Source organism: Hipposideros armiger, unplaced genomic scaffold (genome assembly GCF_001890085.2).
Source record: "Hipposideros armiger isolate ML-2016 unplaced genomic scaffold, ASM189008v1 scaffold_112, whole genome shotgun sequence".
Lineage (NCBI taxonomy): Eukaryota > Metazoa > Chordata > Mammalia > Chiroptera > Hipposideridae > Hipposideros > Hipposideros armiger.
In genome coordinates this window covers 2,724,761-2,737,609 of record NW_017731462.1, presented here as the reverse complement: position 1 = coordinate 2,737,609, position 12,849 = coordinate 2,724,761, and the positions used below count along the sequence as shown (strand labels likewise).

The 12,849-nt window shown below is 35.9% G+C and overlaps 1 protein-coding gene across 5 annotated transcripts in view; it reads right to left on the bottom strand.

The window, feature by feature from the left end:
* HPGDS (hematopoietic prostaglandin D synthase) overlaps positions 1–12,450 on the bottom strand; it is a 30,142-nt gene extending 17,692 nt beyond the window's left edge. The window contains exons 1-2 of one of the 5 annotated variants that reach the window (XM_019647517.1): positions 6,075–6,095; positions 1,788–1,838 (exon numbers count right to left, since the gene is read on the bottom strand). Coding sequence is in view for 1 of the 5 variants with exons in the window: in XM_019647514.1 (XP_019503059.1) it covers positions 1,788–1,813 (26 nt within the window). In the remaining 4 variants the exon portion in view is untranslated. Of the gene's footprint in view, positions 1–1,787; positions 1,839–6,074; positions 6,097–12,416 lie in introns of those variants that run through there. The other 4 variants (XM_019647518.1, XM_019647515.1, XM_019647516.1 and 1 more) reach the window with 4 other exon arrangements.
* Positions 12,451–12,849: the final 399 nt, after the last annotated feature.

Below are 12,849 nucleotides of genomic sequence, written 5' to 3'. Positions count from 1 at the left end.
GCTCAAGCCTCAAACAAAATTCCATTTGAAATCACATCACATAAAAGGTCAAACTCTAAAAAACTAGATTGTCAAGTTCACATTTCAAGTTCATGCGTTCCTGGTGTCTATCTGTGGAGAGGATGATTGGAAATAACTGTCCAGTTGCCTATCTAGACCCCCTCGGGATCCAGAAAATGATGGTGATGACAATTCCTAACACAGTCCTTTTCTGGACCTGGGTTTTTCCATGTCTAGATATTGTAGAGAGGTGAGGATGTGGTACTTTTTGTTAGAAACAGAGAGTCACACTAATTATTCTATGTCCTGCCCCACGGTCATTAGCTAGTCCAGTCACCACTCAAGTGAAATGTGACACATGCCACACATATCAGTATGTGGGAATGTTCTCAGTGAAGAGAAGAATTCACTAGAGGAAACCAATGAAAATTCCAAGATTTGTAGCCCTAAATTCCTTTTGGGAAAAAATATAGGGAGTTCAAATTTGAGGGACTAAATGAAGTGCCCATGGGAATAATGAGACTGTTTCAAATTCCTTAAATAGTAAACTTATAAATAAAATAGTAAACTTATAAATAAAAAGTGGAAAATATATGAGAGCACAAAAATAGTAAATTTAAAAATGTAAAGTCATAAGTTTCTTTCTGAAAAAAGAAATTTTTCGTAAACATAGTAAGGGAAAATTCTTATTTAGGAAATAAAAAGCATAATTGTTACAACTCCTTGATCTATGTGCTTTAAATCCCAAAAGAACAAAAGAAAATTCTTCAGAGTGGGAAAAGTGTCATTCTTAGTTACAGTTTCTACTTGGAAAGCATTTTAACACAACTTTTTATATTTATTTTTGTTGTCATAGGTCAAGTTTCCACAGCCATGAAGAAATTTTTTTTTTCTTATAAACATTATATGCATATATAGATTCATGTACGTCCATTATGGCCAACCTTAAAAATTAAACATATCACCTTTTCTCGTTTAGTCAAATGCTACATAAATAACTCCTGAATTCTGCATGAAAACAAAGGGGTTGTTTGTTGTTAATTTGCAAAAAACATGCTATTGTATATTGTATTTCACTCAAGTAAAGAAGATATTTAAAAAGTCTTAGCATTGGTTGGTATCTATTTTTCTCTGCAAATTTATCTTTAAATCTGAGATTTGGCTCAGGCCCATGAACATCTGAACATGCTTATCTTTCCTTCTAGAACATCCTTTCAACAGTCGTAACTCATTAATGAAGCTGTATTTGCACTTCACATTCCTGTAGCTACTTGTATAGTTATGTTTTCTACCGAGCAAAAGTCTGGGCTCTTGGTTTTTACAGCTACAAAATCCCAAACTTTTTGTTGTTGTTGTTCAGGATACAAGTGCACATTTTTATGACAAGAAAAATAAAGGTAAATGCAGTTGGAAATATTTACTGATTCTAAAAATCCTTTCTGTAGTTTATAAAGCTTTTGTATAAAAACTAACATTAAGAATTCCAAGTACATGTTTCTATGGCCAATGAAAATAGATAAGGAAATTTATAATAAAGACTAACGATAAGTATAGAGGATAGTGTCTAGAAGAATACATATTTCTCCCTTATTGCATTTAGCATTACATCTCTATTACAGTAATCTCATTTTATTAAGGCCTTTGTTTTATAAGGATGATAGACTGAAAGAATGAGGATAAAATGTATCTCACGCCCCACCAAGGGATGCAGTGAAGAGCAAGTTGAAGGGTAGAGCAGTTCAGTGGTGAAGGAAATGTGTGGTTTTGGAGTCACCCTTGTCACTTACTCTCTGAAAGGCCTTGGACAAGTCATCAGATCCTAGCTTTAGTGTCCTCGCCTGTAAAATAGTAATGAAGAGATTGTGTGTAAAGTACCAATACAGTGTTTGGCACATAGTATGAATTGTAAAAAGAGAATAAAAAGGGAGAGAGGGAGGAGAAAGAGAGGGAGGGACAGTCCCCACCCTATTGGAGAAGAGAGTGATTAGCGTTGTGATTTGATTGAACTCAAATCCTCAAGGTCATGTTCTTTGATGAACCAACCCTGCTGCAAGCACATAAAAATAAAAAAAATATGTAGTTATGATTAAAAGCCATATAAACCTTGGGCCAAAATGAACAGAAGTAACAAAACATGGCAAGCAGGACTCTGAATTCTGAGAGAGGAGGTGGCCAGTCAGGAGTTCAGCATCTTCAGAATAAAGGAGAATAAAATCCTGTGTACATGACGGGAAACTGCACAGATGCACTGCCTGAAACTAGGGCCTGACATGTATTTCTGGACCATATTTTACAAGGTCAAACTGCAAACCTTTAGTAAAATTGATAAAGAGGAAAATATATGAAATGTCACAAATAATATTACAAATAAAAAGGTCATAACAGGTAAAGTGAATCGTTAAAAATCATAAGCTAATACTACAAATAACTTTATGTCACTAATCTAAACCCTTAAATGGGAAGGTTTGAGACATATAAAAACTAACACAATCAAGTTGAAAAGAAACTGAAAGCCTGCATTTAACAATATCCAGTAAAAGAAATCAAATTGATAATTACTGGGTTGTCGGAGAAGTCATGACGCATTTTTGCAATGAAAAACATAGAAAACATATGTCATGACTTTTCCGACAGCCCAATAGTTACACTCATGAAAGACACCAGAAAGACACTAGGCCCAGATGATTTTACAGGTGAATTTTAGTTAATCTTCAAGGGAAAGGTCATCCTTGTCTTTTACAAGTAGTTGCTAGCTATTCAAATTTAATAGTATATAAAAAGAAATAAAATGTAATGACAAGATGGGGTTTGTCCCAGGAATGCAATATGTTTCAACGTCAGAACATCTATCTGTATAATATACTGCACTAATAGATTAAAAGAGAAAAACTGTAAATCGTATTCTCAGTAGATGTAAATAAATGCTTTTTAAAAAACATAAAATTAATCACTCATTTGTGATCTAAACTCTTAAAAACCACAAACTCTTAGCAAACTGGGAATAGAGGAGAAGTTTCTAAACCTAATAGAGTCTCTACAAAAACAGAGCAAACATCAGACATAAGGGGGAACCAATGGAGGTATTTTTCTTTAATGTCAAGAATAACAAGAACCCCACTATTACCCTTACTATTCAACATAGTCCTGGATGGCCTAGCTAATTAGGTAAGATAAGACAACAATATATAACATACGTAAGGAATGGCAAAGAGACAAAACTGCCCTTATTGGCGATCAAAATGATTGTCTCTACTGTACTCAATCCAAGAGAGCCTACAGATAAACCTAATCCTAAATTTCAAATGGAAATGCTAAGGACCAAAATAGCCAAGACCAATCAAGAGAACAGAAAAGGAGAGGACGTGACCTAACAAGATAGCAAGACATATTTAAAACCCTTATAATTTCAGGTATTGCAATCCTTCAGGATCAGACATACAGAAGTGCATAGCGTCTCTAAACAGAACCTCAGATATGACAGACATGACATTACAGTGGGGACATGAAGTGACCAGACTAAAATGCTTTTGAGACAAAAGAGAAAAAGTATACATCATTAGACCCCAACTTCACATATACAGGCAAATAATATCCAGGTGGATTATAAATCTAAATCTGATTTGACGGGCCTAGGCAAATTCTGGTGTCATGTGGTCTCATTTCCTGTGAAGTGTCATTTCTGAGCCCTTCTACTGTCATTGTGAGTTAAAAATCCCATATAGGGAAAGCTGTGTGTATTTCCTAAAATGACACAGGAACAAGAAGTAAAAAGGTGGATTGTGCTTACAGATCTCCTTTACACCTAAAACTAACCACTGGCTTCCTGCCACTCCAAAGGAAGTCACGTCAAGTTCCTCATTCAGCAGACAAAAAGCCCTCTTAGAATTCTGTTAGAAAAATAAGATATATGTTTCTCAAAAAACATATGAATTATGACTAATAAATACCCTGGATAGAAATTTTCACATAGGAACTCATGAAGGTAGCCATTAAATGGAAAAGAAGATTTAGCTTTAATATAGGCTAAACTAGACTAGAAATTAAATCTTTTACATGGAAAATAATAGTGTTTCTGAGAAGTCCATTCTTGGGTATTTCCTTTCTTTCTCCTGGGTTTGTAATCCTTTTCACTTTATATAACAATGATACATTTCAGTATAGTAGTTTGTTAGTCTGTAGTAGTAGGAGTTTGATAAAACACTATTATAGTAAGACCATTTCCTTTTAACTAAGCCAATATTCTATTCTGAACATTGCTGTAAGACCAGAATGAAACATACTTTCAAACATTCTTGTGTCTGTGCCAGAAAGGTAACAACAATCCAAACTTAACTCTCTGGCAAAGGAGGCTGATATTAATTATCATATTATGTACCTTAAAATTGTCAGCAGATAGCTAAAAAAAAAGGATGGAGTTTTTGAAGTAATTTTAATGAACAGAAAACTTACAAATAAGGAATTAATAACCATTTTGCAATTCAATCCAGAAGCTCAATACTATTTATCCTAATTTATTTTATCATGAAAGTGTTGGCGAAGATGAACTTTTATTCTTAAATAAAATGAACTGCAAACATATTTGGGAATTCCAGATACAGTTTTATATATGCCTATGAGTTACAAGTATAAAAACAAAGATTGCTTGGGAATTTGTCACAATTCTTTGCTACATCTTGACCAATAACAACGTGTGTACTCTCACTGTGTGCTATAATGTTTTGAAATGCAACAATTGGATTCAGACAACAATCAATTGTCTACACAGGAACTTCTCATCCTTATTGACATATTGACATTAAATAACAGCATTGTCTTACCCGCTAACAGTTGGTGGTATAATGCTTATTTTCCTCATTAACAGTGTCACTGGGCATTTCCAGTTCAGTTCTGGAAAAGTTGCCAGGTTGGAGTTAAATGGTACACCAATAGAGTAATAATAATTTTTGTTAACTGGATAAGTGATGGATTTCAACCAAACACTGGATGTTTAATATTGAATTAGCAAGGCAAGATATCTATTTTCCTATCAAAGACCAACAAAGTTATCATTTTAAATGGTTGCCTCACATGAAATTCGAAGCAAGAGGAATAAGTGAAATATCCTTTGGAAGCTCTGAGTTCAAATTTCTGGCCTTAAATGATGCTTCAATGCCTTAAATGATGCTTGAAATCAAATGATAATAGATTACAGTTCTTGGCAAAACTTCAACAAAATGAGCCTTAAAGCAATAGAAAATATTAAAATATTATGAATAAGATCTCTGAACCATTTTTTGTTTTCCCTACAAGAGGCCCTTCCTGTCAAGGAAATACTGTTTCCTACAGGTGCAGGATTGGCATTTGCACAACCCTGCGAGTGAGTGCCACTTTGGATTTTGTGCTTTAAGTACCTCACCTATCTCATTTGCCTTATCCTAGTCCTGGCCTTGATTGAGAGGAATAATTAATAATAATAGCAACAGCCAAAATTTACTAAGCACTCACTACGTGCTAGTCACTATGCTAAGACTATTTCATGTGTTATCTCTTTAATTCTTCCCTCAAAGAAACAGCAAAGTTGCCCACCCATGTCCACCTTCCCTCTTCCTTCAATAATAATAATAATAATTAATAATAATAATACCTATTTTACATGGTGGTAGGGAAGAATAAAATCCCTGAACTTAAAAAGAAACAAAGAAAAAGAAAATGAATAACTATGAAAGCCTCTACTGCTTCACACTTGGGAAAATTCTGGAACAAGTCACAAATCTGATTAGAACAAAATTCTTCCTCTGGTATTAACTGTATTTTCTGTGTAAAAATCCAGTTGAAGGATTGGCTTTAAAATCTCTTGAAATCTTTTTAAATCTTTTGAGCCTGTATTTCTCTTAGAAGTTACCATTTGATGTCCTCTTGGCTACTAACATGGAGAAGCTCTGAATGACATAAGGTCTGAGTGAGTGAAATGGTGAAAATAAGCCACACAACAGCCTCTCAGTCACACACAGAATATGACAGTAATAAAACTAAAACCCTAAAGAGTGAAGACTACCTCGTTGCTTATCATCATAGAGTTCAAGATTATCACTTACTTGTGCTGTGTCTCTGTAGAGTCTCTAGTATCTTGTATGTCCTCATATGTGACTACATCCTGCATTTATATGATGAGTAACTGATGGCCACCAGCCAATGAGAGAAGAGGCAACTTCCTTCCACTTAAGTCTCTTCCTTCAATTCTTAGAGGAAATATGCCTGCCGAACAGCACAAACCTGCACAGTCTTCTGGTTATCATTGGCGCTTGATAGTATCTCTGTGCCGACACACCTCACACATTTGCCTAGAGTTGGCACAGTCAAAGTTGCAGGTGTGAAGTGTGCCTATTGCTACAAGCTTTTATTGTTATAGTCTTACACATAGGCTCCTGGAGAAGGAGAAGACATGAGTACAAATGAACCCTCTTTCCATACACACTTGGTTTGCTCCCTCACTCCCTTAGGTCTGCGGGGAGAATCCTTGGCTCACTTGCCTCCTCCCACCTTCCCCAACAGGCTCATCCTTGACCTGCCCTACGCTTCTCCTTCACAGTGTCTGACAACATAGAGTATTTTATTTATCTTCACCTTTCCCCAGTAAGATGTGAGTTCCATCGTTGTGTCCTCAGAACCGAAAGGAGTGCCGAGCACATCATCAGCACTAATAGTTGATGAATGAATGGTCCCAATATCCCTTTCCCCACAATTCACATTTTTACAAGGACTCTTAAGTTCTCACTGTGGCTAGTGTATTTGCACTCACTTCTCAGAAGGGCCTATTGTTTAATGTAAACCTGGAGGGGGAGATGCCAATACAGCTTGTTGGTAATCCTTATACAGATTGGTAACAAATGCCGAAAAGTTTTAAAATTTTATTTTTTCACTGCTTAGTGCAGGAATTAATTCCAGCTATAATATTAGGACAGCTTGGTGAAAAGGTCCAGTAAAGTACCTGCTTATGCACTATCGGGCCTGCAGATTATCCATGAAGCTTTTTAATGAGAGGCTGGCTTTCGCCTTCTAAGAAATTGCCCTCACAGACAGCAATAGCCACCGATTCATCATGCAATATTTCCTATTTCTAGGTGCTTTCAAAATGTTTACATCCATTTATTGTAAACTTAATAAATGAAAATAAACATATATTCGTCTGTACAAAGTTTAATTAAGAAGACAATTACAGTCTCTTACCTGACAAAAAGATATATGCAAGTCAAAATCAAGTGCAAATGGAATGGGAGCCATTTATACAAAATCAACACATTGTATTTATTATCTTTTTGTGAGTTTTACATTTAAAAAAAAATCTTTTTGTCCTTACCTGAATCATTTTCATCCCCATTTTATAGAGGAGGAAACAGAGATATGGGGAAATTAGGTAAATTGCCCAGGAATTTTGGAAGAACAAGCTAGTACACTCAGTTGCTTGGCAAGTAATTAGTGCTTGATAAGTATTAGTGGGTACAGCATATTTCTTTATTAATAGAAAAATAAATATAATATTTTTGAAAGCCCACATGTTAGTTCCTCTTTATTTATTTGGTAAAGGGGAAGTATTCACACAAACCCATTTTTTAGCCATAGCCACTCTGCTGATGGAAAAAGAAGTCTCCCGGAGAAGCCCACAGAGCTTCCTCTACACGGCCTCACAACGTCCTTTCCACAGGGAGTTATTTGAGAAACTAAAAACATCTACAAGCCATAAAACTCAAGTACTTAAGCTGCAGGTGGAGAAGGCAGAAAATGAAAACTATGCTTCCTTTCTGCTTCTAACCAATTTGGGTAATTGAAATGTGCCCACACATCTTTAGTGTCTATGTTTTCCCAGATGTCAGTGGTGATACCACTATTTTTCTTACCTGACTCTTCAGATCCTGTGAAGAATGATGTAGTAATTATCTCCAAGTTTGCGAGTAAATGTTTGTCTGCCTAGCTCTTTGACTAAAAGAGGATTTCCAGATGTAAACCAATAACGGTCATATAAATAGCTAATATTTGTTAACTGCCCGCTTTGGGCCAGGCATTGAACAAAGCGCTTGCCATATATTATCTAATGCCCGCAAAATAACATTACCAGTAGTGTGCATATTCTTGCATGGGAGTATGAAACTGACTAAGGCATGTCATGAAAGCAATTCTGGGTGTAAAAATTCTCAAACATTTTACTCTTATTCATGAGATTTCATGTTTACTCATCTGTCAAGAATGGGGGAAATAAGCATTAAAATAGAGTAAATTAACTTGTTTTCAAGATTTTTCCAGAATCAATTACTGTCCCCTCTGTATCATTATAACATATATTGTAGGAGAAAGGGCCTTGCATTAAATCCCACCTCTGCCTTTACCCTGTCCTGTTACCCAGAAGAGTCTCATTTCCTCTTCCAACCTCCATTCTTGGAAAATAAGAGAGGTAGCCTAGTTACCTCTGAAGTCACTTTCTGTTCAATTGTTCAATGACAGAGTTTTCCCCCTGAAGACTCTCTCTGTCTTCCATGATAACTTGAATGAAGACTAAGTTCCTCAGCACACAGGGTCCGTGGACTGAGAGTCAGAGGCACACAAATTACATGTGTCCCCAAAACTAGCAACAACGACAAGATACTCGGGTCAATGCAAACCACCCTCTCCAATAATCCCAGGGCACAGGATGAACGTACGTTTTACACACACTAAAGTAATGCAGACAAAAGTGCACTTGAAGAAAAATTTTTGGCGAGATTAAAGCACTTTCCTAGAAGTTATCAAGAAGCAAGCAACGAAAAGGTACCTATTTAAGTGATTTGTGTACTTGTATTTTTGCGTATTTTGAAAATATATTAATCTGAAGAGACATGTTTTCCTCATGAAGTCTCAAAAGAGGAGATTTTAGAGAATAGGAATGTGTTGGAAAACTTTCAGGACTACAGCGAACTGATAATAGGAAACACTGATAATTTGTGCTGCTCATGCATCCGGTACTCACTCCACATTTTCATTTGCCAAGGTCTCAAAATCAGCAAGCCAGGTCCATTATTTAACAGTGATAGATATTTAGACATATATATTTTATAAACTTATATATATATAATTCTTACTCTATCAGTCTTCCATTTGCCAACACTATTTCTTGGAATTATTCAACTGTCTTTAGCGTCACTATACATATCAAGTAAATTTCTGATCTAAATTCTTTCTTCCAAGAGGTTTTTTCCAGCATTTTATTCTAGAAATTGATTTTGCATGCCTTCATATCAAATATGTAGGCTTTCTTGGCAGAATTCTTTCAGAATGCAAAGAGAGGAAATGGCTCAGAACAAAGGAAATCCTGTTTCTGCTGACACGAGTAACATCTGCTGCCCTGTGCCTACAAGGGACATAGAGCTCTAGTGAAAGGAAAAAGAAGAGATGACTAGAGAAATTAGATGAAGCTTCGATCCTTTAGAGCACAAACTTACACAAGAAGAGTAAAATATATACAGCTTGCTTAACCAAAGAAGCAGCAATTTTCATGTACACCAATGTAACAGAAAGATCCAGGAAACAACGAACAAAATCATGCTAAAAAATAGTTTTCTGGCCTCTAAGATACGATTTTGTTCCATGAGTACTTTGGCTCTTCCTGAGCCTGAGTCACACAGAGAGAAAATATCAGCTGTTTCCAAAATTCTGGGACCTTGTCCACAAGGCTGTAAGTGGTATGCTTCCTGGCCTTGTGTACATTTTGTTGATGGAAACAGTTTCAATCGCTCCTGGGAAGCTATGGGCCTCAATTAGGATGAATCACAATAGTCTGGGGAAAAGATCCAGAATTGTCACTAGGCCTGGGGTTTGGAAGAATTTATATAAATGGTTAAAAATTTGTTATCTGTGTACCCCACTGAAAGATGATGTGTAAATGAGATTCTGCAAAGAGCTAAATGCATCCTAAATATTAACATGGTTCCTAAGGCCCTTGTAACAAAGGTCAGACAGCCATCACAGCATTTTTGTTTAATTGTTTGCCAGGGTGGTTTTGACCGTTTGGCCATGCCCTTCCTTTCTCAAAATCCATTTCATTTCTTCTCCAAGTTTTACATTCTTTGAAAGAGAGCAACCCTTCTGAATCAAACACTTTTGATTAATCAAGGGATGAAAAGTATACATGTAAATGAGTAATTAACATGGGATTATCACTCAACATGCACGCTACCAACATGTCTTGAACACTGGTACCAGCACTATAAGATGTCTCCTATCTACATTTATTTACATGACATGTGCTTTTTTGGTGTCGAGTAAGAGTACTTGAAATGAAAAACCTTTGTAAGACAATTTTCAGGTGTCCATCATTAACTAAGATAAAAGGTGAAGTGATTAACAGATGCAAGTCTTCCCTTGCCCATGAAGATTTATCCTTTTATTGATTACGCTGTTTGTTAAAATGGCCCAGTTCTCTACAATTTGATGCAACACTTGGAGAGAGGATTTGCCAAACAATTGACAAGAATTGTGTGATTTATTTGGCAATGTATTTGTTCATATATTCTAATACATTTGAATTTTGGGTTTTTACTGGTTCGTGAAATATTGAGCTACCTCATTCAATTTCCAAAATGGCCAGGCCAAGGAGCAGACCTTAGATTCATGGAGATTTACTAATTGAACGCACATTGTTAGGCCCAATTTGAAAACACAGGCTTTCTTTTCTGCACAGGAATAGAAATTCATATGAAACCGTAGGCTATAGTGACTAAAACTTCATGTTAATGTGCTACTATATTTTTGTCAATGTTCGAAACAAATCTTTGTCTTTTATGGCTTTGGCTGTAGTGGTCATCCTGTCTCAATTTTAAATTTCTACTTGTTTCCTGTTTTAAAACAGCAGGTTAGAGAGAATAAGCTCTGAACCACAACACAGCCTGTTTAGTTACACAGCTCAAGCAAATTAGCTACCAAGATTAAGCTGCTGTTCATGGTTCATTTTTTTCAGCTTTAGCAAATGCAAAGCATTACATTTTTAAAAAAAATCAAAGGCATCTTTTAACACCCTTTGAACTTCAAAAAGTGAAGTTTGAGCTTCAGCCAGTTGAGTGTTTAGTTTTAGTTCTCATTCTTTGGATCCTGTTTATTAAGCCCTGTTTACAAATTCAAAGAATAAGGATGGCAAATTTTCCCCAAAAAATGTGCTTTAAAAGAAAAATGCGTATTTAAGCTTTTTCCTGCACTCTCTTAAGAATTATATGATGGAAATGCTCAAATTAAATGTATGGAATGATGTGTGGAAACTGAAAAGTCACAATTCTTATACTTCCTTTACTAAACATTTTAAAAATTGCTTTCTCTTTTGTTATGGTTCATATCTTCTTTAAATCCTATCATTTAAATTTCCAAACTTGTTCTTTCTAAAGCAACGGGTTAAACATGACATATTAACAACTCATGGTAATAATATTCCCAAACCTTACTAAAAATACAGGAAAAGTATGCAAAAGGTACAGTCAGCAAGCACAAATAGAAAGGGGAAGCACCCAGTATAGGAAACGTTTCAAAAAATATTTGGCAGACAGGAAGCAAGTGGAGGGGTGGTACTTGACTGAACCTGTATAGTCAAGTTACGACCGTGGTTTTCCTAAAGTGGGGGAGATTGACATATACTGAGGAGACGCCATCCCAATAATCCTAAAGAACCTATGAGACACCAGGGCCCCATGACCTACAAAAGTGGACCTCAGAGTTAGCACCAAAAACAATGGGGTTGGATAAAAGTCAGCAGAGATATCACTGGGTCCCCGTTGCCCTACCCCTTCTCAGCCCCCATTGCCCACCAACCAGCCCCTGAGTCTTCAGTGGAAAAGAGTGGAGAGAGTCTGGGGGAACAGAGACCAGGCAGGGTATGAGATACAAAATTGAGCACTCTAATTTTTGAATGATTTTCTTATAAATATGTAGCTTTGGAAAATAATTTCCATAAAAACTTAAATGGAGAATATTGCAGTCAATTCAAATATTTGGTATGCTTATTTCATAATAATGATAGTTGGTGGGCCTTTTAAGGCACACATCAAACCTGTAATGCAGACATTATTAGACCCAGATGAGAAAATTAAGGCTTGGAGTGATTAAGTAGCTTACCCAAGGTTACACAGCTATTAGGGAGCAGTTCTAGTACTCAGATTCAGTTCTGTTGATTACAAGCCTATGCTCTTACACTATCCGAATATACTACTTCACAAAGATTTGGTTTACAACCACTGTACAGAGGGAAGTTTCTTCAGGATAGAGAAAGAAGTGTTGTGGAACATTTCTTACAAGTTTAAAACTTCTAATTGCTTCATTGTTTAATTAATGAACTTGAAATAATATCATTTTCCCCCTAGAGTTGCAAATACACAAACTTAAGTTTAGAAAAAGAAATTGAACTGAACAATGTTCGTCAATCTTACCAAGAGTTTCTTATCTTTTTTCCATTAGTCATTTCCTCTGAGACTGTTTTTCTCTGTGTCTAATGTGTTCTGGACTCATTGTCCCCTGATAAAAATATTGCCTAATAGTTGGGACCAAAGTACTTAGTATGATTTCTACCCATTTTAATATGAGCTTAATATTTTTGTATTCTTTACCAGCCTTCGTCAGGTAGTCTAAATAGCAATTTGCATAATCCTATATGAAAAGTTCCCATTTTCTCTATATGAATAGTTGAGCAGAGCCATCCCTGAGGTGGGGGGTGAGGGATGGAGAATTGGTAGGATGGGTGGGGACATGGATTTGTGGGAAGATCTAGGAGGAAAAACTTTACATCATATCTTTTGTCCATCTGTCACATCCTGCATTTTTACGCAGGTTAAATAAAATGAAAAGTATATCAAGAACAAAGTA